Genomic DNA, 26347 nt, shown 5'->3' with positions numbered 1-26347 from the left:
TGTGAAGAATGAGGGAGTTTGATGTACTCACATAATTGGACGCAATAAAGGAAATGCCTCGGGTCCACCCTTTACAGGGAGACCACATCACAAATTGTAACAAGCGGCTTTCATAAGAAAGTTCCAGCACGCCAGTCTCCACAGGTCTTGCAAAACATATATAAACAAACTTTATTTGGTGGTTCTGGAACCAATGAATAGGAACCAACAAATAAAGTTTGTCATATTTTTTGCAAGACCTGTGGATTTCTTATGAAAGACGCTTTTTCTACTTTGGTGTAATAAATGCGAAACGGTGTCTAACAAGAGACTAAAGCTGCAGTTTGAATGAACGAAGTTCCTGGCGCCCATCATTTTTTGCCAACACCCAGCCTAACCCTGAATAAGGTAATGCATCCCAAGTAGCTCATAATACAGACACATGTAAACTCCCTAAGAGTCACACAGGGAGGGTTACATGCATAAAAAGCGTCAATAATTCAGATTTCTCCTCTGATTGTAGCATCTGTTTAATATAAAGATTATATAAACTGTACATGTGTCAAGCTTTTTTTTTTTTTTAATTTATAAAAATTGTAATATGTTTTATATTGCGTCACATTTATCAAGCCTTTAAATACAGCTACCTAGGCAGGCCGGCCAGAATAAAATTCATTTGCTAAAAAGGCTTTCAAATCATGGTGTTTTTCCTCGTGTCAAGAAGATTATCGTATTGCTGCATCACGCAAGGGTACAAAAACAAAACAGTCTTTAGTGCAGGGTAGGAGTCTCTGTGATTTCCTATAGAAGCAGAGTTCATAGATTACTGGTCCTTGTTAATACAGCCACATAAAACGTGGACGCCGCTATGTAAGCAACATGGACCATGGCTGCCATGGGAGTCAGAGAATAAGTCTTTGATTGAGAATTTTTCTGTTGATTTCTGCCAGTGCCACTGAAAACACAAAAGCCTTTTCATCAGAGAGATTGGCGTACAGATCCACTTCCTTCTCTTGTTTTTCTAGAGAACAAACAAGAGACAAAAACAAAAAACAGTGAGAGAAGAGGAAACAGCAATCACACAGAAAGTGGATTTAGTAACCTTTTCTCTTATAATAAAATGTATTTTGAACGTAAAGATAAATTGACATGTAGAAATTCCTGCATTTCTAGCACCAGTTTGATGGAGACATTTTTTTCTCTTGAACAAACTCTTTACATCAACACGGGACTTGCAATTTTCTTCAATGAAGCGACCATAAAGGCAATAATAATAATAATAATGGCCAGTTACAGTCCCTGCAGGATAAGCTGACCTGCCGCAGTACTTCAAATAATAGGGGGGATGGGGGGAAGGTCCCTTATAAGCTACGGTAATGTCAAATGTATATATGGCACAGGTGTAAAAATGTATATATGGCACAGGTGTAAAAATGTATATATGGCACAGGTGTAAAAATGTATATATGGCACAGGTGTAAAAATGTATATATGGCACAGGTGTAAAAATGTATATATGGCACAGGTGTAAAAATGTATATATGGCACAGGTGTAAAAATGTATATATGGCACAGGTGTAAAAATGTATATATGGCACAGGTGTAAAAATGTATATATGGCACAGGTGTAAAAATGTATATATGGCACAGGTGTAAAAATGTATATATGGCACATGTGTAAAAATGTATATATGGCACAGGTGTAAAAATGTATATATGGCACAGGTGTAAAAATGTATGCAAAACATTGAAGTATGATCCTTTAAGTTTTTAAATGTATCAAAAATGACATTACAATGCTCCTATGCCTCAGCTTCCCCCCCCCCCCCCCCCCACCAGGTAAGGCACCTTTGGGAGAACTAGTTGAAGAGCCAGGTCATACAGTGATTAAAGTACAGACAAGGATTCTGGTTGATGACGTGCAAATAAGCACAGGCGGACATGTCAGAGGAAATAGTACAGTAGTGATTCAATACTTACTGTAATTAGGTGTAAAAAAGACCAATGTAATGTAATTTTGGATACATTTAAAGACGTATATGGTTTGCATGTAATTTTTTTTTTTTTTTTTTTTTTTACACAGAACAGAGGCACACCTTAAAGGACAAGTTATAATACATGTTCATGTATGCATAGCAAATATCAATACGTTACCCAAACCAAGGTTTGAAGAAATTAAGAAGGTCCTTTTATTGGGACCGAAACGGCGTTTTCTTGGACTACAAACATATTTCTTCAGTGAAAAGGTGTGTCCCCTGTATCTTTATTTCATCAAAACCTTTTTTTTTAATGTAATGTATGTTGTCATTTATTTACACACACAACCTAAAAAATGAATTTCCGTGTAAGGTATTGCACCTCAATTAGCAGGTGCAGACAGTCCTAGGGCCACTCCGGGACGCTCCGCGGGTCACCGTGTCCAGCCCGCCACTTAAAGCTGTATGAAGAGTGACAGGGTGAAGCAGGTTTTGGGTAACTATGAAAGTTATCCAAATCTGCACATGAATTTGCTTTCCTTACAAGACCCTTATGATCACCTATCAAAAAGAATCACCGCCGTCTACCGTCTTCACCAGCAAAACCCAAAGCAACGAAATGCAGGCACTTGTGAACCAAGTAGAATATTTATTATTTAACTTCATACACAAGTGTGCCTGCTTTGCATTGAATCACAGTATGCCGGTTTACTAACAATTCCCTGTACAGTTACCCAATAGTTGCCTGAAGCAGAAATGATGAAATTATTTCATCTTACCTTTCTCTTCCTCTTGTTTTTTACTTGATGTGGTTTTCGGTCGCCCCCGTCCACGTCTGGCTGGATCAGACTGACTGTTAGATCGCGACCTTTTCCTGTTCTCTAAATCTTTATTTACCGTGGCGATTATTCGCTCTCTTTTAATTCTCTCAGTTCGCCGTCTTTTGGGGTCAGACCGGTTTTCTGTGTAAAAACAGAGAAGGTCGATTTTTGTTGATTTCAACTATGTTCTTTTGACACCAAAACTTGCCACAATGTGGAAATATTCCAATATAAGACTATTAACACTCAGTGCTTGTAAAACATTCATTCGGCACATTTCCCACCCAGTACCAAAGAGGGTAAACCTCTGCAGGACAGAAGGATTATGGAAGAACTTCTTCAACCATTTTTTTAATTTAATATCTCACTTCTACGGCAAGTACATTTTTGGTGCTACTGAAAAACAAAACAATGGACTGGTTAGTCCTTCTAAATGGAGTAGGCTACTCAAATTAAACAGGTGTATTAAAATAGCTAACAGAATGCAAGACTAATATAAGTAACTAAGAGAGGTAAAACTATCACAGTCAGACAGCTGAATTTCGGAGGGGTCTCTGAATGGGGAATGTTTGTCAATCAAGTGTTTTCTTTGCTGTAATCCCATGCTGTCCTTATCAGAGACCCAATAAAAAGATAAGGGGAGGGGGGACTCTCCAAGTGCTCGCTGATCACACAATAACATCACACAAAAGGCAGTCACAGGAAATCAAACCTCTCCCAATTACCCCGATGAGACCCCTTAAACATATCCCTAGAGGACTTCCGGGAGGCAGAGCCAGAGGCTGCTAATTATCGGAGCTCCTGGTCTGCTCTTCTCAAATTTCTCACCGTCGCTGAAGAAAAAAGGACTTTTCAGTTCAAACTGTCTATTGTGGTGTATGGCGACATCGGGGCTTCCCAAAAGGAATAATATTGTCAACTTAAAGTCTGTTTTCTGAAAGGGGGTGAGTCGCTGCCTCAAAGAGCTTACAATCTAAATCATTCAATAACAGATTTATTTAGCTTACCTGTGATAACATTGGGAAGGCCTGGCCATGTGATTTTACAATAGTTCAACAGATTAGGAACTTTAATCCTATTTCATCTACACTGCTCCCACTGAGCACATTTTCATTGTGGAAGTTTTGACTGGCCGTGGAACCAGACCTGTGACCATCACCCTGTGGCAGTTTGATTAAACTGCAGCAATACGGTTACACGATCGGATAGCCCTTTCCCAAAACTGTCCCCCCTGCCCCCAAACATTAATGTGCATAAAATAGGTTTTGTGCCTCCTACCCCAGCAAGGCCTAGGTTACTAGGGTATCTGGAAAACCTAGTAAATGAGCAGCAAGCTTCCCCCCATAGAGCAGCCAAAGAGACTCAATCCTTATTCAAATACGGCATATAAGAATTCTGATGTACAAATCAATAGCTTAACTGCAGGTTTTAAAAAGGGAGGCTCAAATGATAGCTATCTGACTGAACGAATAGCTGGAAAAATCATGAAAGTTATCAAACTTGTTATAAAACTTTCTTCCACAGAAAGCAGCCCAATTCAGTCTGTCCTGAACCTGTTGACTTTCTTTCATCCTACCTACAGAATTATTCCATAGTAATGCACCCTAAAAAAATAAAATAATGTAGACACTGCCTCTCAATTGTTTACTTCCCTGCGCAATACCTAATGAGTACACTCTAAACGTATGACAAATGTATGAAGTGAACAAGTTCCCATATACACACTTCCTAGAAAATGTAAACACCTATATTATTCTGACAGTATCAAAGTATCTGAAATGTTTCCTGCCTGTATGTGTTAGAGCAGTGGTTTCCAACCTTTTTTGGTCAAGGAACCCCAACGCGCTCCAACAGCGAGTTTGAGATCAGATGCATTGTAAATACTTCTGTATTTGCTGCAATTTTAAAATGACCTTAAAATTACACGAAATCCTTTAGGGATGCCTGGGGAACCCTAGAGTTCCTAGGAACCCTGGTTGAAAAACACCGCGTTAGAAACACTCCTAAACAAGTTAGGCTGAGTCCCCGCTGGCGCTGAGCGTGGTGTCCTGCAACTTGCGCACGCGCAGGGGGGGAGAGGGGTTATATTGCGGGCTGAGCAAGCGAGAAAGTTTAAAAATGTTATTTAAAAAAGCGCCGAGTGTGTGTGCCCGCGCGCATCGCGTGAGCTGGAACTTGCATACATATACAGTATACATACATATACAAGTAACCGCGCCAAGCGCCGCCCGCTCAGCGCCAGCAGGGAGCATGGACTCAGCCTTAGGCTAAGGCCCCGGTATCTCAGCTGTAACGCGCGCCCGCGCTTTTGGCGGTGCGTTCAGCCGATTCCCCGGTCTGCAGCTCACTGCAGGAGGAGAGACCGGGGGTGACGGGGGCGTGGCGGAGGAGTGACGGGGGCGCGGCCATGATGTCACCCGGCAGGTTCGCCCTCATTGGCTGAACCGCCGGGGGGCGTGCCTAATCGCTCGACGCGAGTCCTGCTCTCATTCTATTGAGAGCAGGAGTAGCTCTCGCGCGAGCGCTGCGGCCCCCCCCCCCCCTCGCAGCGGGCCCGGCGCCATTGCGGGGAGGGCTCTCGTGCGCGCAGCGTCCGCTACAGCGGACGCTGTAGTAGGCAGCGGGGGCAAGGCCTTACTCTCACTAATACTTATTACAAAAACACCTGCTGGCCACCGCACTTAAGTTACTACTATTCGAATGTTTAAACTGCTGACAGATGTCGTATTCTCTCGTATTTCTTCTATAGCCATTTACCTTTATTGTTTGACAATGTCTTTATGAAATATTCAGCAGAGGTCCTCTATTCGTTGGTTTATTTGTTTCTAAGTTGGTTTGTTGATTTTCAATGTTGTAGTCATTTGATCAGATTAAACGTTTTCTTGAGTTTAAGGGAACAAAATTTTAACCAGAAACTTTAAAAAAAGGTTGTTTTTTTTTTAAAGGGGCTTTACATGATGTAATTTTACAGTACTTTTTTGTAATATTGTAGGAAATGGCGCATAGCATATATTCCTCCTATGATGTACAGAACTTACTGTTATCCTGTGTTTATCGTCACTCCGCAATGTATTCCTCAGCTATTTATACGTGTTTGTTTTAATACTGTAAAGCCCGACAATAAAGTACATGGAAAAAAAAAAAACATGTCACTGGAATGAGGTCACTTTGGTCCTAGGAGGGTTTGCACCTTCATATCACCACTACTCACTGAGCCGCAAAGTAACGTGCAAGCCAATAATTCACGTGTTCTCTGAGGTTTGTCAGTCACGGCTCTGACTCACAATTAGCGTATAGGGTAATTTCCAATTCCAGCCTTAACCCTAAAAAAGGTATTCTTTTCAGGCATGGCTAGGGATCCCAGATCAGTTTGAGCTGATTAGGATGAAAGGCACCTTTAAATAGGCTTTGAATGTTATCAGATTTGAAAGAATATTTAGAAATTTAAATGTCTAGCACAATTTTTTTTAGCACTGTGCATCAACATAAAATATAGACTCGTTCATGCATTTAAATGTCTGCTGTTGGTACTACATTTTTAACCGTTTAATTACCATAGGAGCTAGCAACACATTGGCAATGAAACACTTACTTGACCAAGATACTTTGTTAAAGAAATAAAAAGTAAATGAAGTTTCAGCTTACCCGAGGTGGGCGGAAGTCTCTCTGTCTGCTTTGCATGTAAAAGCTTCCGGCTAATAAATATGTATCCGCAAGGACAGGATTTACAGGCAACAGGAACCTGAAAGATAAAAGAATGACATTTTAGCATGAGATGGGTGTCACAGAAAAGCGGTTTGGAGTTACACTGCCCAGTCACCGCTAGATAAATCCCTGCTATAGGTTTGCAGAAGGCGAGAGGTTTTCAGGAATCGCACAGAATTGAATTTCTGGGCGGCCAAAGTCTGCATTCACCTCTATATAAAAAGGAGCAATCCAAGCGGTTTCTTATTTTAGGATTGAAGCATGTGAGGGCGTCATCTCCAGAGCTGAACTCCATTACATTTCAGCATCAGGGACCCCCCCCTGCTTCCTGAGATACAGACCTGCAGAGGGTGCCAGTACCTTGGCAAAGTTTAAAGCTCCCACATCACGCAGGCCAACAGGAAGTCCACCCTGAAGTCACGGCTTGCTATTGGCTCGCAGGGTGCAGGAGCTTTGCAACTCTGCCATTGCGCGATTCCTGCTAGCCGAGCGGCTACTGGCAACCCCTACGTCGGTATATCCGGAAGCAGGGAGACCACAGAGCTTAAATTAATGGAGTCCAGCTCCAGAGACCTCCTCGAATCGGGTGTTACAAACCCACCCAAAAAAACAATGCATGCTTGGATTGACTTTAAAATGGGCCACCAAAAACACGGCATGCAGGAAAGTCCGAATGTGACCATCTTGGGCATGCAATGTAAATTACAGCGCTTGGAGTAGGGTGACTGACGAACTAAGATTTATAACCAACCGTTCTGCTCCTCCTAGCCCAGCTCCAACCTGTCTTCTTCCTCACTCCTCTGGCATCTCACACAGCATTCATGGGAAAGAGGACAGGTTTACGCTTTCCCACAAAAAGCAGAAGTCAGAGGAAGGATAAGTATTTCACTGCAAATCCCTTCTGGTAATTCAGGGTCATAAATCACATCACAAACTAAAGACTGACGCCTGTGAAGAAAGTCTCTTAATCATATTAGTTTACATATCATTTAAGTGAAACTTCAGTGGTGACGGAAGTGACAACACTCCTGGCAGAAGAGGCCGTCAAGTGTTGCCAGCTTCCACCAGGAGTCCGCGCTGGACGGACGGGAACACATGATTTTTAATTAAAAACATCACCATTACAAACACAATTTCTGACAAAACAGTGACAAAAGACAAAAGTTTCACTTAAAATGCGCGTGCTCAGCACACACACTTTTTGTATTGTACATATACTTTTTTTTGGAGGCTAAGGGGAATAATTCTGTTTTATTCAAGTTGTTACCTTGTTCCCTACATGCCACATCAATAAAACATAACTTTGTAACTTTTCTATGGTGTTAGCCCCTGTATTTTCCAGCAGTGCTCCGTCCTCATCCCTGGATGTTTACCCCTGTTTTATTCAAATCTGCTATTCTGGTAATTTCTGGTTGAAAATCCCCACTGACATCAACGGCGACTTCAAATTATGCAGAATTACCCTGAAAGTCTTAAAAAGCAGGTCACCCTCTTAAAAAAAACGGCTGCTTTAATTATTTTTCCTCAAATATGTGCACCAATACAATAAACAATTATAAGTAATTAGCCAAGTCGCTGATCAATCTGTTCTCCTGTGATCGATCGGCGAAAATTCGGCTCTGGGTTTCACTAAATGGCCGTCAGTGCAGCAGAAGAGGATCAAAGATGCAAAGTTCTGTGAGGATGATCATGTGACCAGGCAGGCACTAGATACAATTGGTGCACTGCTAGAGAGAGGGCAGGGCTCAAAAAGGGTTGTGTCAGAGCCTGTTTCAGAAGAGGAAGGGATGTGACTTTGTAAACTGTTGCAATAAAAAACAAAAAATGCTTGTTACATTATAATACATTAAAAATGTCATTCAGAATAGGTTTTAGTATTTATTTTGAAATGCTACAAGAATTTTTTCATAGTACAGAACTGATAAAGATATACAATATATAATATATATAATATAAATATATATACAGTATATATCTTGAAAAAAATTAAAGTAATAAGGCAGCGGTGCGCAAACAGGGGGGTGCGCCCCCCAGGAGGGGGTCAGAGAATTTGTAGGGGGGGCGCGACTGTTACAGAGGCCCCGCGCTCTTCCCCACGGCATTTAAATTAAATGCCGGGGATGGCCTCTGTAACTCACTTACCTGCTGCCAGCTGGGTCTTCAGTGACGCGTTACCATCGTCAAATGACGCCGCTGGGTCATGTGACGTCACGCGTCGCCATGGCAATGCACGTCAAATGACGACGAGCCATTGGGAGAGGAGGTGCACGAACGCTGAGGCTCCCGGGAAGGGGGCCGCAGCTCAAGAAGTTTGCGCACCCCTGTAATAAGGCACCTGGCCCCGATGGCATACATCCAAGAGTTCAAGAAGTTAAGTTCAGTAATAGCCAAACCATTACATTTAATATTCAAGGACTCCATTTCCACAGGCTCAGTACCACAAGATTGGCGTAAAGCAGATGTGGTGCCTATATTTTAAAAAGGGAGCTAGATCAAAACCGGGGAATTACAGACCTGTAAGCCTGACTTCAATAGTGTTGAAACTACTTGAAGGTTTAATACGGGATAATATTCAGGAATACCTAATGGAAAACAAAATTATTAGAAATAGTCAGCATGGATTTATGAAGGATAGATCTTGCCAAACTAATCTTATTTGTTTATTTGAGGAGGTAAGAATGAATTTAGACCAGGGTAATGCAGTTGATGTGGTCAACTTATATTTTGCAAAGGCTTTTGATACGGTTCCACACGAGAATAAAGCAAATTGGACTCAGTAATAATATATGCACCTGGATTGAAAACTGGTTGAAGGACAGACAACAGAGGATTGTCATAAATGGAACTTTTTCAGGTTGGGCTAAGGTCGTGAGTGGAGTACCTCAGGGATCGGTACTGGGACCCCTGCTTTTTAACTTGTTTATTAAAAACCCCAGTGAAATATCAGCCAATAATCTCATATGGGGAAAAGTAAACTCCTTCCTGACTCCAATAATTGGCAAATCAGATTACTCCTTGGATTAACATCCTTACCATATTTAGTTATTTGGTATATCCCTGTATACCTTTCCCTTTCTAAAAAGACACCCAACTGTTTTTGAACAAATCTATTGTATCTGCCTTCACAGTCTCCATGTGTAATGAATTCCAAATTTTAACTGCCCTTACTGTAAAGAACCCTTTCCTCCAACCTTAAGGGATGTCCCCGAGTCCTTTGTACTGCCCTTGGGATAAATAGATAATTTGAAAGCTCCTTGTATTGTCCCCGAATATATTTGTATATAGATATAACATCCCCTCTTGGACGCCTCTTTTCTAATGTAAATAAATCTAATTTAGCAAGCCTCTCCTCATAAGTTAGATTGTCCTACCCCTTTATTAATTTGGTGGCTCTTCTCTGCACTCTCTCTAGTTCCAGAATGTACTTTCTAAGGAGTGGTGGCCAAAATTGTACTCCATATTCAAGGTGTGGTCTTTGTAAAGGGGTATAATTATGTTTACTTCCCATCCATCCATTGCCCGTTTAATGCAAGATAAGATATTGTTTGCCTTTGCAGCTACTGCATGACTTTTGGCACTATTGCTAAGCCTGCTGTCTACAAGCACTCCTAAATCCTTCTCCATCAAGGATTCCCCCAATTTATCCCCATTTAATTTGTAAGTCGCCTGTTTATTCTTGCTTCCCAAATGCATAACCTTACATTTATCTGTATTAAACCTCATCTGCCATTTACCTGCCCACGTTTCCAGTCTCTCCAAGTCCTTCTGAAGAGAAATTACATCCTGCTCTGATTCTATTACCTTACACAATTTAGTATCATCAGCAAAGATGGAGACTTTGCTCTCGATCCCAACCTCAAGGTCATTAATAAACAAGTTAAAAAGCAGGGGTCCCAGTACCGATCCCTGAGGTACTCCACTCACGACCTTAGCACAACCTGAAAAACTTCCATTTATGACAACCCTTTAAGCAGTTTTCAATCCAGGTGCATATATTTTTACTGAGTCCAATTTGCTTTATTTTGTGCACCAGCCTCTTTTGTGGAACGCCACATTTAATACAACCAGCACTTCAAATCAACCAGTCACACAGATCAGGACAAGCAAGCTCAGGGGAAGCTTTGTGTACACACACACACACACACACACACACACACACACACACACACACACACACACACACACACACACACACACACACACACACACACACACACACACACACACACACACACACACACACACACACACACACACACACACACACACACACACACACACACACACACACACACACACACACTTTAGCAATCAACTAACCACACCCACTGCAGGCTCAATCAGGCAGGAGAAGAGAAAAAAAGTACAGTAGTTACAGGTTTTCAATTACCACACACTTTGAACAAAAAAAATGAATCCACCGTACACTCCCCAAATTCAGCCACCCCTGTTAGTACAGGCAGTCCTCGTTTTACAACGCTTCGCTTTACAACGAATGGCTTATCCAACGCTATGCAATGCATACCTATATTCATTTTTACAACGCCAAAACGGCTTATCCAACGCTCTTACGACGCTTTGCAACCTTGTGTATGTGTGTATATATATATACACATTCACATAAACAACATTGCAAAGCGTCGTAAGAGCGTATATATAATATTATACTATATAATATTAGATTATACTATATAATATATTATTTATTATGTTATATTATATATATAATACAGTATATACACTATATAATTTATGTGTGTGCTGCATATATTATTGCCTGCATAAAATATTTGGTGTATTTTAGTGTTAAAAATGCCTTCAGGAACGGAACCTTTCATTTAAACAGTGTTCCTATGGGAAAACGTGTTTCGCTTTACAACGTTTCGCTTTACAACGCCATTTTGAGTAACGCATTGTGTCGGATAACCGAGGACTGCCTGTATACACCTTGGATAGTTCACGTTGATATTCCAGGCCTTACCAAATATACTGCACTCATCTAGGAGATTAGAGGCCCCGCCACCTATTCGTGAACCCCTCGCCTCTTGAAGGCATTTATGTGGGATTGATCTAGAAGGGTGTGCCCACTCTCCCCCACCTTTTCGTATTTCTGTTCTCCACCCCCCACACAATGCTGTTGTAATTTTGTTTTATGATAAATATTAACGCAGTAAACATTTAATAATAAAAAAACAACATTGAGTAAAACATTATTTCAAATCTAGGTCATAAAGAAATGAAGTTATAAGAAGGCCGTCATGAGCTGTCTTTGCAGCTTTCCACTGAGATTAAAACATATCAAACCCCCTCATTGACAAGGCCAACGCCAGCACTTCTGGGGTTAAAAACAAACAGATTTGCCTAGTAAGAGAAATACAATGTTTGTAGATAGGACGTTCCCCAAATAGTTCCTGTCTGACACCATTTAGGAGAAACACCAGTTTACCAACTTTGACCTAGAGATGTGTTAACTGTGAGCACATAATGTGTGGTTTTTGCAAATTTCGCAATCAAAATACATATCAACATTTGATGTAAATGGCAAAATATCACCATTGTAATCAAATAAAAATACCACTTGTGAGCACATTCATGTCTCAGACAGATCTGCAGCCTTGCTTGTCCCCATTATCTCTTAGTAAGCCAAGGATTCTGGGAAAATACATGCAAATGAGCCGAGTGCCACCTTTTGCTTCACGTCCATTTTAACATGGCCCGATAAGCTTACACCTGCTGCATTACGCAGCTTTTCAGCACAGCCTGGGTTCAGTTATATTTTATCAACAAATTGTTCCGACAATTGTTTCAAAATAAAAAAAATAAAAAATAAAACACTTTTTTGGCGAACCTTGCAAGGTTTTTTGTGGTGTTCAAACTTTTGTACATCTCTACACCAAACTCATCACTGCCAGTCTGCCAATACTTCCCTCTGATCCTTAGTGGGACAGCACCTGTAAAGTTACAAATAAAGTCTTAGGACGATTAACCTTGGGAAATAATGTGTAACGTCTGAGAAACACATGCAACCCCTTTTCTCTTAGGAGCTTAGCTGTACCTTGGGGAACGCATTGCAAACTGTTGCGTTTTCTTTGCTCACCCACCCATCCCCCTTGCACATCAGACAAACTATGTAGCTTAGCAAGAGTGAAAATCAAAACAGAAAGGTGTAAACATTTGGGCGTGCCTCACGTTTTATCTTCTGTCACTACAAATGTACACTGGAGTAGAAACACACTGACCAAAGGCCAGTATATTGGGAACCCACACATTTTTCGGTTTCAACGGAAAGTTAAAGTTCATTTTTGTTGGCACATATCTGGAATGGGGGGGGGGGGTTACGGGAAATGGGGTGGGGGTACTCCTAGTGAAGGTTTTATAGCCGGGGGAAAACCCCAGTCCCACCAATAGTCTAAAAACAGAACAAAGACCATCAGAACAAAAATTGTCACCATTCAACCATCCTTTCTGGAGAGTCAATCAGCAATCATGCTCATTTTACAATAAGCCAACAAAGATGTTGTATCGTCTTAACCCAACAGTCGATGGAAATGGGGGGTGGAGGGGTAGAGAAGTGGGTCGCGAGAGTCTAATTGTATATTTATTTCAGTTAATGAAATGGGCAACAATCCCCCAGTTCCAGCTCCAATAAGAATGTGGAAGTGGAAATGCTTTTGCATGTATCTACCCAGAATCCCCGTCAGCAGGGACAATGAAGGAAGCAGGTGTGGCGACCTTTTTGAACAAATGCATATACAAAAAGGGGGTTTAAATCCCCTTTTACCACAATAAGCCTTTTATCTGTTTGTAATATTGGTTAGTACTTGGATAGCTGCAGACAAACCGGAGCCTTTCAATTAAACAACAATGATATAATGGTTTCAAACAATAGGAAAGAAAATAATGTGACAATGTTCAGAAGAGGGAAGATATTGCAGCTTTTACATGACCATGAAATTGAATTCTATTTTGAAGATCAATAGGACAAGGCCACTGTAGTTTTGTTATCTGCATTGATAAGCAATGGAAACAGAGTCAGAGGGCATAAACTGAAATCAACAGAAAGGGGGACTTTTTGGAGTCATGGAATAAATAGATTACAGTATATTTAACATATTGCATTTTCCACAAAACAAGACAGTAAGGGAGAACGAGCCTGGCTTTAGGAGTGAGGCCTGTGATCAAAAAATATATCCAATACATTAAAAAAACTCATGCTTAGCACATCAAACACTCATTATTTCACAAGCAATACAATAAAAACAAACTACATCTCATGCCGGGAGCAGCGTCTCACCATGCAACATAGTGTGAAGGTGAAGAGAAGCCGAGTTACAGATCAGAAAGGGTGCCCACGCTGTGTGTGTGCGCCACAGAGAGGTCCAATAAAGGAGGGAGGAAGAGCCATAAGCTTGGAATAGAGGCCAAGAACATATGGGAAGGGAACAGCCCAAAGAGTACCCATAAGGATGTTGGACACACTCTGCATCCGAACTATGACACTTGTGCTCCCTAATGCTGCGTGGTGCATTGTGGTGGCTGGGGGCCATTTTCAGAATCTCTGTGTATAATAGTCAGCTATATCTGCCATATGTGAAGGAATACCAGTAAGGTGTGTCATAATAAATAATGTTTTTACTTATCGTGGTCCTATTGACTGCGTCCATCCAAATCACAGACAGACATCATGTTTGACCAAAATCCATCTGGACAAACAAACATATATTGAGCAAAACCAAGATACTAGGTAACCGTGTACAGGTTGCATTGTCAGATGGAGCCCTGCACACCCTTTCAGAAACAGAGTAGTTTAAGCTGCAGACCAAGCAATATCCTACATGTTTCTTTTTAATAAATCAGTTCTGTACTATGAGAAAATACTTGTAGCATTTTTTTAAACAACTCTGAATGACATGTTTAATGTACTATAATGTAAGAAGCTTTTTTTTTTATTTCTGTAGCAACCATTTACAAAGTAACTGATACTGAGTCAATACTCCTCTGCAGCCATTTAGTGAACCCTTAGCCGGATCTTCGCCCAATGATCGGCAACTTAGCGTGTGGATTGTATTGATGCACTTATTAAAGGGATTTTTTTTATTTTTTAGGAGAGATAGATGTATTGCAACATTCTGTTCTAAACCCATGGGGTTAGAGAGTAAACATGGGCTTGTCACAAGGGTGCTGCATGCATAGTTGCCAAGTTAAAGTGACAGGCGGGCAAGTACAAGGAAGGTGACAAGAGAGTGGGGGAAAGTTGTGTAAAAACTTGAGTGATATAGATACAAATTATTCTACATATTGATGTTTTGCTGCCAGAAAGGGCCTCAGTGTACTGCAAACCCTGTGTGCTGTGCAACATTCGAACACAAGGGGTTAATAAAAAAAAATAAAAAAATTGCCTACATTTTAAAAACCTCATCTTAAGTACAGTACTGTATGCTTTTTTGTTTTATTTTTAAAAGATACTTGGGCTCAGCGGGATTTCTTTATAAAACTTCCAAATGGAGAAGACTGAATTGTTAAAATCAAAGGACATTATTAAGAGGACAGCCCATCAAGCAGGTCCAAAATATTATTTTAAAACCGTGTAAACCGGCTTCTTTAGAAAGATTTAATCGTCCTTAACATTTTACTCATACGCATCCTGTTAAAAATTACTTTCCTTTTTCTCCGGCACAGCAGAATTCAAGAATATCAGCTACCTGTGATTATCTGTTTGAGCAATGATTGCTATAGAGACGGACAAAAAAATAATTAAAAATACTACTCATTTTGAGGACCCTATTTTGACCAACAGACCTGTCACTAAACATCATTAGACAAATATTAAGCCCTCCAAAACGCTTACCATGCAGAGTTGAACAGCTTTAAAAAGAAAAAATAGTGTGTGCCGAGCACGCGCGTTCTAAGTGAAACTTCTTTGCGTTTTGTCACTGAAATAGTATTTTGATTTTTATGATTTTGATTGAGTGAAAGACTTGAGTACATAAAAAATTATTTTTTTATATACTCAAAAGTCTTTCACTCAAAAGCATGAAAATCAAAATACAAATTTCTGTGACAAAACGCAAAGAAGTTTTACTTAGAACGCGCGTGCTCGGCACACACACCGTTTTACTTTCCTCCAGCAAGGATTTGTAGTGCTCTGAGTTTTTGAAGTGTGAGGTTCACTTAAAAAAAAATAAAAAAAAATAAAGTTGTGTCTGCTGAGCACGCACATTGTAAGTGAAACTTTTGTGTTTTGTCACAGAAATTGTATTTGCGATGGTGAAGTTTTTAATTCAATGAAAGTTTATTTTATTTATTTTTGTGTTAAATTTCCATACGATTGGCTTGGAATACATGATATAATTGATTTATGATAACTAAAGTAAGATACGCATATTTTGGATTGTAAAGTATCTAAATGCCACTACTCACAAAAGTCTCATTCCATGTAAATCATAAAAATCAAAACAATTTCAATGACAGAACGCAAAGAATTTTGACTTAGAACATTTGTGCTCGGCACCCCCATTTAAAAAAATTAAATTAATTACAGTTCCTATATTATATTAATCTATATAAAATTAATGTGTTATATGTGTACAGACCTTGCATGTTTTCCACTTCTGCCTTTTATTATACATGGTACATTTCTAAATTTGTTGCCATTTGCACTTCTATATTTATACTCGGAATTCCTCTAGTAACAGTGGTGTGTGTGTCCCCTTCTGCGCATGCGCAGAGTGCGGCGGCCCCTTCTGCGCATGCGCAGAGTGCGGCGGCCCCTTCTGCGCATGCACGGCCATTACCCGGCCATTACATAACTTTCAGTACTCATTTTCGTTACAAACAACGAGCTTTTTCCCATCAAAACTCTGTAGGGAGGGAAATGATACAATGCAAATAGAACTGACTCGATTTAAAATTGTATTTCATTTTTTGTTTGTCATTGTCTAAAGCAGGGGGGCGCAAACTTTTTTCCCTGCGCCCCCCTGCCGGCTGTCCCCTCACTCCCGCGCCCCCCCCAACCCCAACTTACCCGCGCTCCGGCGTAATGACGTCACGTTGCCATAGCAACGTGACGGCACATGACCTCGCAGCGCCATTTTGACGCCGCGTTGCCATGGTGACGCAGGAGGAAGCCGCCAGAGCCACGGTAAGTTAGGTTTGCAGAGGCCCTGCAGCTCCCCCGGCACTTAATTTAAGTGCCTTCGGGAAGCGCGCGGGGCCTCTGTAAACCCCGCGCCCCCCGTCGGTAGTCTTGCGCCCCCCCTGGGGGTCGCGCCCCACAGTTTGCGCACCGCTGGTCTAAAGTATATGTAATTGTAATATATTATTTACTGGTTTAGTGCACTGTTAAATGTAAAGGAATATTGTAATCACTGTAAACTGGTATTTTGTGGTTTTATTCAAATGTAATAGGTTTTGTTATGTAAAATGCAATAAAAAAATTTCAACGATATATAAAAATACAAAACAAAAAAACAAAACCCCTCTGTGCCACCAAATAAGTTTCACTTCAATAGAAGCCAAGCATTAATGTTTGGTATTTAGCTGGGGATATAAATGATCAGCAGTACATCTCTGCACAGCTCACACTGCATGGATACAATGAGCACAGTGCTGCCTGCGGGGGCTTCTCTGCCTTTACCAGAGTAGAATAGAGGGGAGTAATGTACATGGGGAGAGGGGGGAGAGTTGCAGCTCTCTGTCCCTTCTCACTCTGATTGAAGCACCTCTTGTTTCTGTGTATTTGATACATGTACGCCAATTCATTACGTTTCTGAACGGATGCGCAATGCGTTAGGTCAGAACAAAGGTCACATCAACCCACAAACCGTGGAACCACCCCCTATCCCCCCTGAACTTGACTCTTTCCCGGCCAGTCGATTGAGGTGAGGGGGTTAGGGAGGGGTTTGAGGTGAAGGTCATCGCCAGCGTTGCTGGGACTTGTAGTCACTCGGGCCTGCTCTTCTGACTTCCTTTGGATGCTTGACATCCAGCCCCCGAACTACAACGCCCATCAGGCACCCTGGCTGTGTCTGCGCATGCGGCGCTAACCGCTTCAGCAAATGAGCAAACGGGGGTGCGCATGCTCGTGCCTTATGTCACTTCCGTTACACATTTTCGTCTCCATGAAGGAGTGTTGTCCCATCAAAATTGACTAGGTGCCAGCAAAGAAGTTTCCCCATCACAATATTTAAGATTACGTTTAAAATGGCTCTGTCTCTAGATCAGCTGTGTCCTGTGATGGACGGAGGAAAAGGTATTGATGAAAACATTTGCACATGTAATGCAATAGAAATGCAGAGAAATGTTGAAGGATACCAACATCAACTGTTTGAAATTGCTTAAAGCAGGAGGTCTTGTCCTTATGAACTCACGCAGCCGCTCTCCACTGCGACACACAGCATTCATTTCGGGGGTCGGTGCAGAGCAAGTCTGCTTTCACATTTCAACGGACTTAGAACTGCATACAAAGAAGGCAAGACCGCAAACAGGCAAAGCTTTCTAGCATTTACACACCATATCCTAGGAATCGAATTTTACATTCACATAGTTAACATGCAGGGGAATTTTTTTTTTTTTAAATAATTGACATGTTTCCATATAGAGTTTAAATGGTTCTCTCTGTGAACTCCCAAGCATTTGAATAAGAACCGACTTCTTACAACCAATTTTAACCACTCCACTGCCAAGCGCCTACAACATAAGGCTCTTTTTTGATCAAGAATATCCCATTCATGCTGCATTCCTACCAAATTGTGTATTCAAAATATTTGTTAAAAAAAAGTCAGAGCATGATCATCAAAATAAGAGCGATGGGGAAGGTGTCAAGGGATTTGAAAATCGCAAAGCTGCCCCTTCGCAAAATCAACTTTTCAAAGTGAAGCGTCTCTTGTAGAGGGGACTGCAATACAGGGCAGAGCGTTACTGGGTCCTCTTGCTTTGGTGTAAGAGGAGCACCATGGATGGACACAACGCAGCAGATCGAGCGCAGTACCCAGTCAGTCATTAACTTGGGTGACAGTTGACTCCGGATCGGTTACAAATCGCCCACTTTGGAGCCTCATGAATCCTGGCAACAGTTAACAAAAATATTTAGAGCAACAAGAGCTATACAAACCCCCCTCTAATACACATGTACATTGTACACATACAATAAGCGTGTGCTCCTGCACGTGTTATCCATTGGATTAAGCCGTTTCTCAGACTTACTGGGTTACTTATTAAACCAGCGGTTCCCAACCTTTATTGAGATGGGGCACCTCTGAAGAATTTTTTAAATAATCGGGGCACCCTGCTCTTCAGTCTCTTCATACCATCCTCACGTCAGCATTTACTTGCATACACTTACCCTCCTTATCACAAGCATCATATTCACCCTTACACTCAACATGTATCATCCCCTTCTCACACAGCACTCACCCCCCTCCACCTACTTTTCTTACACCGCATACCACTACAGCACAAAAAGGAATAGAACACACACACACAAACACACACTTCACTGTATAGAGACGAAAGTGTCTCCCTCTCCTCTTCGTCCGAATTACAGCCTCCACAGTACGTCTCCAGGTAACGTGGGACGGGCCCGCTGAGCAGCCAGCGGAGTTTTCCCCCTGGGACCGCGGCACTCTTGACAGAGGGTGACAGCACAGCAGGGTTCCCCGGCACCCTGGTTGAGAAACACTGTATTAAAACTGTGATAGTGCCCATCGATGCACTATTGCACAGAAACTCCCACGGAAGTAAAAGTTTCAATGTAACAGCCCAAATCGGCACTTTTGCAGTTTAATGAATAACCCCTTTCAATCGGTAGAACCTATATAACCTACTATAATTGCCAGTTTCTTAACCGCCCGTCTTTAATGGCGTTCTTCCAGACATGCACAAATGAAGGAAGTTTACTAGAATACAGATCTGATTATTCTACTCCAAGATGAATATATACAGATCTTGGAACAAGTGTAAAACCCAAATCCCCGAGAGGAAGCTGGGCAGAGTGAATGGAAACATATTTAGCACGCAGGAAAAAAACTGCAATAACTCATTTATTGCCAGGGGGCCATGAGCACACGTAGAAGCGATGCATTTTCATGGATCTTTCAGTACTAAAGGCCGACGTGGACAAAAATCTAAAACATACAAAAAATTTATACAGAAAATGCATTACCGTACTTTTCAAAATGGAAATATTATACAGAGGTAGAAAGAGCTCCCTATTATGTCGCACTAAGGAGACAACCCTATCGGATTTAAAATAAATTTTATTAACACATTGATTAAAATATATGTAGTGAAGTGAACAAAAGAATGAACCAAAATAATTAAAACAAATTAAGTGTGGTAATAGCTATTTCAATATAACGTTAAGTCGTCAGATATCTGATACTTAAAGTTATATTGACATAGCTATTAAGTATCGGATATCTGACGACTTAAGGTTATATTGAAATAGCCATTATCACAGTTAATGCAATTATATCATTGTGGTACACAACAAAGTTAAATAAGTTAAATAACTAATTTCATCTCCAATATTAGCGTCCAAATTCAGCACAACAACCGACGTCTCTTTTCATTTTTAATTTGTTTTAATTATTTTGGTTCATTCTTTTGTTCACTTCACTACATATCTTTTAATCAATGTGTTAATAAAACGTATTTTAAATCGGCTAGGGGTGTCTCTTCAGTGTGACATAATAGGGAGCTCTTTCTACCTCTGTCTACAGTACTACCCACTCCCAGTCAGCACCACCCCCGCATTAGTTATTGTAGTGGAGTCCTCCGTCACATCGGAATATTACAGCTCAACCCCGTTATAACGCGATCCGTTACAACGCGAATCCGCTTATAACGCGATGCAAACGTGGCTCCCAATTTTTGTATTTATGAATACTTTACAACACGATTATTGGTGTCTTAAACACTTTATTGTACAATGCATACAATTGTACATTATTTCTAATGCGATCCGCTTATAGTGCGATGTGATTCTTTGGACCCCAAGCACAGCGTTATAAGGGGGTTGAGCTGTATTATACCCTCCTTGGCGTTGTGCGGGGTACACACTTACCCCTCAGGGGGTATCTCCCTTCTTTGGAAATATTATACACACAATATTTTTGCTTTGCTTAAAATCAACCAGTTTACATTGTACTGCAAATAGAAAACGTTTACATTGGATAATTTGGACATAAAAGGAAATGTATAAACAGAAAATATACTTCCAGACTCATACATACAGTGCTGCCCCATGCATCCTACTTTGCACGCACTGTCCGAACCTGAACATATCAATTACGGTATTATTTATTTATAAAATATTTTACCAGGAAGTAATACATTGAGAGTTACCTCTCGTTTTCAAGTATGTCCTGGGCACGCAGTGCTAAGCCATAATACACCGTTCAGTTGAATGGAGGCTGTGGGGGCATAAAAAGGTGTTTTCCTGCAGCAGAAAAGGGGCCTCGTGGAATAGCACAGTTTAGTAAATACGGGCCCAAACATCTGCATTCAACATTGTTGCACAATATGCATTTACTGTTTTGTAACACAAAAGTGGCAAAACTTGAGAAAAAGGAGTGTTTCCCACACAGGCTGGTGGTACACTGTTAGGGGTGCTCAACTCCAGTTCTCAAGCGCCCTCAACAGGTCAGGTTTTCACAATATCTCCGCTTCAGCACAGGTGGCTCAATCAGAGGCTCAGTCGAAGACTGAGCCACCTGTGCTGATGCAGGGAGATACTGAAAACCTGACCCGTTTGGGGGGCTTGAACACCCCATGCACTATGTTAACCACATCAATGATTGAGAGATTGCAACATAAAGCAATGGTTCAATCAAACTGTGAGAGCACAGGCGCCAAACCCCTATTATTGGGGCTCTTCCAAAATGAACAAATGTTTAAACCACTCAAAGCTGCAAGATACACTTAAGGGCTGTTCTATACAGCATGCGGCCGCGCGTTCCTACGCGGCCGCGCGTGCACGTGCCGCGTGCTTTTCATGTATATAGAGCCGGGAGCTGCAGGTTAGTGTATGTGTGCGTGTGTGTGTGTGTGTGTGTGTGTGTATGTGTGTGTATGTGTGTGCCTGGGCTGTGTGAGTGAAAGTAAGTCCTAGATAGATTTTTTTTAAAGAAAAAAAAAGTTTAATAAATATTTAATTTTTTTTGTTTTACAATCCTTGACTGACTGACACACACACACACACACACGCACACACACACACGCACGCGCGCACACACACGCGCGCAGGGAGCGGCGCGAAAAGATTAATTTCTTCATCTTCGCCTCTGTCTGTCGGCTCCCCTCTCCCTGCCGTGCGTGCGCGGCCCTTCTATAGAAAGGCTGGCTAACGTCAGCTAACTGAAATTCCGCGCGCGCGCACGGCGCTATAGAACGTGCCTAACAGACCAAGAAGAAGGGAGGGCTCTCCGGTTCCTTATTACAGTAGGTTAGTGAGCAATAATGGCATAGGGACATTCCAAATTGTCCATCAAGCAGGGGACAGTACTGGAGGTTTCACAGAAAGCCCATCACAGGCATCACCCACTCACCTGTATTTAAAAACAACAAAAATCACAGAAGCTGCATTTGGTTTTTCCATCCTGCTTCGGTTGGCAGAAGGAAATATTTTAGGAGTGTAGAACATTCTGCAAATTTGAGTTTAAGAGCAACAGAATGTTCTGCCGAGCCATTTTAAATCCACTAACTTCTGGAGAATGGCATCGTGTCTCAGGCCTCTGTGGCAGGGAGGGGTTAACTAGACTAAACTGAGGGTCTTTAGGCTGGGATTATGGTCCCTGCGTGGCCGAGTGCACTCCTGCAGCCCAAGCGATTTGTGAATTTGGCTGCAGGAGATTGTAGACGCGATGTGGGGGCTTTGCGGACGCGTCACGAAGCTGGTTCACCCTCATTGGCTGAACCAGCTGAAGTGCGCCGATGTCACGTGACAGCCGCCTGAAAATACAAAAATGTTTGTATTTTCAAAACGCTGCCGCATCAACGTGCCTCTTCGCCGGCAGGTGGAGACGAGAGGGCGACCGGGGGCGGGGCCATGAGCGGCTCGCACACATTGGCTGAACCACTCCCATGCCGCTGTCATGCGGCGATCGCCGAAAAAGTCAAAATCCTTTGATCACCGGCGATCGCGACTGCTCTGTCGCAGTCGTGCCCACTATGGGCACCCGCGACAGGCTGCATGTAGTTGCTACGGCGCTGCGCGACGTCGCAGTAGCCAGTACTATAGGTACAGCTTTAGTCTTGCAACCAGAACTCCCGCCCCACCCCCAAGACTCTAAAAATGTGGGCCTTAAACGCCATTAGAAATAAAAAAAACGGTGCAGGGCGTAAGGGTCGATAAAGAAGGAAGAGAGATGTTCATTGGCTCGCCAGTAATGACGTTCCCAGCGCCACTTGGTTTCCCGAAAGATCCAGGATATCTAGAGTCCCAAAACCATGGCGCTGCCATCGTGGCACCAAGCTGGTTTAGTGAGGTACAGTACCGCTATTTTCCCCCCTTTACGGCACTGAAATGCAGCCTTATTTTGCTTGTAAATAGGTTAAAACCTACTTTCGCTAAGGAGATTAGTGCTGAAAAGTGTACAGAAGCATTTGTTACCATGGTATAGTGCAGCATGTTCACATTTCAACAAGAAATTCCCTTTCCGGGGATAATTTTATATACACAGCAAGTTAAAGTCAATGCGAGTTTCCGCCAGAAAAGGGGCCAGGCAGCTGCTTTGGAATACACAGAATAGGGCACTTGTGCTTCTGTTGCTATTTGTAGGAGCGGCATACATTACCAGCACAAATTTATGAAAGCGTGCATAGGGGAATTAACTAAACTGCCCATATACCAATGCTAGCCAACTAGCTAGAGACGAGTTCCAGAAACGTAGAGACATATACTCCATAGCAAGGCTAACAAAGTATTATACATCAACAAAAGAAATCTTACAGTGAACAGCTTACACACATTTTTAGCATTTGCTCCATGTGGGTTAGGGTTAAAGACAGTGCCAACCTCACATTCAATTCAACAGTAACATTTCATGAATACCCCAATGATCATTATGACAGCCAGGTGCGTCCCAAAACTGTATAAAGCCAAGATAAAATATAGGCAGCTCCATACAATTCTAACTTGGGAGGCAAACCTAGCAGGCAATTATTTTTTTATTTTTTTAAATCATGTGTTTGAAGCAGGGGGTCTCTGGAGCTGAACCCCGTTAACTTCAATTCCGGAGGTACTTGTCTGTAGAGGGTGCTGGTAGCCACTCCGGCTAACTAACAGGGATCACATAATGGCCGCTTTTCAAAGCTCCTGCGCCCTGTAGGCCAATAGGAAGCCGTGACATCATCCGGTGAGGCTTCCGATTGGCCCACGTGACATGGAGCTTTAAAAACCAGAGAGATATCAGCAGCCCCTACGGAGGTAAGTATCTCTGGGAGAAAGGGGCACCCCTGCGGAGGTAAGTATCTCTGCAAGCAGGGGGTCTCCGGAGCTGAAATTAATGGGCTTCAGCTCCGGAGACCCCCTGCTTCAACCCCATGATCGATATAGAGATACACACACACACACACACACACACACACACACACACACACACACACACACACACACACACACACACACACACACACACACACACACACACACACACACACTGCTCCTTTAACAAACAAAAAATAAGAAAAACTGTTACTGGGAAACTATCTTATAAAAAGAATGAGGCATGACCTTTATTTTTAAAAGAAACCGCGGGTGACACCGTGCACAGAGAGGTTCAAAACTGATACTGCATGTGTTTTATGTGAGAAAATCTGAACTAAAGATGTCTTGGCAGCTACAATGAAATAAACCACAGGCAGTCCAGTCCACAAGCCATTTAGAGAGCCCAATTTAATATTCTGTGAAAACCGTTTTCCTCTTGCTTGGGAAGATTTCACTAAATTGAGCTGCAATCTTCCTGGGGAATATTTAAGAGGTTTTTTTTAGAGGCCCCTGAAGAACCGGATGTGGCTAGGAGCCCTGCCGGATGTGGCTAGGAGCCCTGCCGGATGTGGCTAGGAGCCCTGCCGGATGTGGCTAGGAGCCCTGTCGAATACACGGGGTCGTTTTTGTAAAAATGTTTGCTATTCTTAGCGTGGTCAATTTATAGTGTCTAAAAAAATATATATTATTTTAACATTAATTTTACATTATTTTTGGTGTTAAAGGATAACAAATGTCTTACGATGTGTATTGTTCTAATGTAAACAATGTTGTTAGGCAGCAATTTGTTTTAACAAAACAGTCACTAATAGAAAAACCCAAATCATAATTAAGCATTATGTAAGGTTGGCCTGGCAATTTCTTACATGCATTAAATGACTAAACATTCTGCAGTTAAAAAGCAAAGCGATTTTTTAGATTTAACATTATATAGGATTAAAAATACTAACTGAACTCAATGAAAATAAGTATTATGTTACAAATAGCATTTAACCCTTTCAGTAGCAGAGTGTACACTGCAATACCCTGTTATAAAAAGGTTTGAAATAATAATAATAATAATAACCTACAAACTTGTGTTCAAAAGCCGTTTCAGGTCTGTTATCCTACAACATATTTTATTAGGTTTATTAACCACTTAACTGCCAGGGGCCAGGAATAGATACAATACTCCACATGTATACAGCCATCCATGCACATAGCGAGTTACAGCAGTAACATGTGACATAATTAGGAATAAGCGCTTCAGACATAAAAGTAAACATTATGAAAAGGAGTTCCTGTCCCACAGAGCTTACAATCCAAGTGCCATATGAAATGTTAACATAAAGTCAGAATCCCAAATAACACATGTAGTGGTGGGAGGGAATAGCTACAATACACCTGGGATGAATGACTGTAATAGAACAATTGAAATAATTATAGTTCTATATTATAATAGTTTAAATCATGGGCACAATTATTATTTAACTAAGCCAGTGCTGGAGAGGAATACTGTAACTACAAAATAAACCAATTAAGTACGATTTAGTTTTAAATAAATGATCACAATTAATGTTAACCCATTAAGTGGTGGAGAACAATATGTAAATCTGTTACTTTGTAATAAAATGATAAAGGCAATCTAAACTGAATGAAATAAAAGATCTCAGAATTTTAACCCATTTGTGATGAAGTATAACTAAAGTGCCCTTTACGTAGAAAAAAAAAAAATAGAATCTAAAATGGAGACCCAAAAATACAGTAACTAAAAACCCTTTATGTATCAAGATTAAATAAAAATATATTTAAATATAAATATATAAATAAATAAATATATATATATATCTCAAATGAAAGGATGCAATATAGGATAAGTGACAGAAAAAAACTAAAAAAAGTGACAAATTTGAATAAAAATAATGAAATAAACTATTTGATGACATTTAGGATATACATAATGTGTGTAACCCTTTAAGTGCTGGAGAGGCATGCAACGCATTGTAAGCCAAGGTATCATGTCTCTCCAGCACTCAAAAGGTTAACAGCCATGCCCATCGCCAATACAGGGACTGGGCCCCTCAGGGAAGTGCAGCGCTCAGGGAGGGGGGCAGCGCTCAGGGAGGGGGGCAGCGCTCACCTGCTGGTCACACTGCGGACAGGACTTGGTGGCCATCTTCACTTTCTTGGCTCTAGTTGCGGACATGCTCGCCCCCGCCGCTCCTTTGCTGCGCGCCGCCGCTCGACCCCCAGGCTTGGTGCGCGCCGCTGACCAGGTCTGCGACCCCCGAACACTGTGTGGCGGATCCCTTGCGGGCGGGCACGAGCCCGCAGGAGCGCTGCACGCCGAGCCGGTTTTGCAGCAGCGGCAAAACAAGGAGCGGGGGGGGGGGGGGACG

General features: G+C 41.7%; 1 protein-coding gene across 1 annotated transcript; it reads right to left on the bottom strand.

Annotated features, from left to right (window-relative positions):
• Positions 1–491: 491 nt before the first annotated feature.
• Positions 492–26347, bottom strand: C19H16orf87 (chromosome 19 C16orf87 homolog). The gene is made up of 4 exons (XM_075576284.1): positions 26089–26347; positions 6422–6518; positions 2735–2917; positions 492–1000 (listed from the first exon to the last, which is right to left on the bottom strand). Exons 1-4 carry the CDS (start codon positions 26152–26154, stop codon positions 882–884), a joined length of 465 nt encoding a protein of 154 aa, XP_075432399.1. The 5' UTR covers positions 26155–26347; the 3' UTR covers positions 492–881.

This window comes from Ascaphus truei, chromosome 19 (genome assembly GCF_040206685.1).
Source record: "Ascaphus truei isolate aAscTru1 chromosome 19, aAscTru1.hap1, whole genome shotgun sequence".
Lineage (NCBI taxonomy): Eukaryota > Metazoa > Chordata > Amphibia > Anura > Ascaphidae > Ascaphus > Ascaphus truei.
Note: the sequence above shows the minus strand (reverse complement) of the source record. Positions and strands in the feature narration are given on the sequence as shown.

Excerpts from the sequence above, each read along its gene's own strand:
- C19H16orf87 (XM_075576284.1), bottom strand. The coding sequence starts at position 26,154 with ATGTCCGCAACTAGAGCCAAGAAAGTGAAGATGGCCACCAAGTCCTGT. Across the intron at positions 6,519-26,088 it reads GTCCGCAGTGTGACCAGCAG|GTTCCTGTTGCCTGTAAATC; the intron begins GTGAGCGCTGCC and ends TTTATCTTTCAG. Across the intron at positions 2,918-6,421 it reads GAGACTTCCGCCCACCTCGG|AAAACCGGTCTGACCCCAAA; the intron begins GTAAGCTGAAAC and ends GTTTTTACACAG.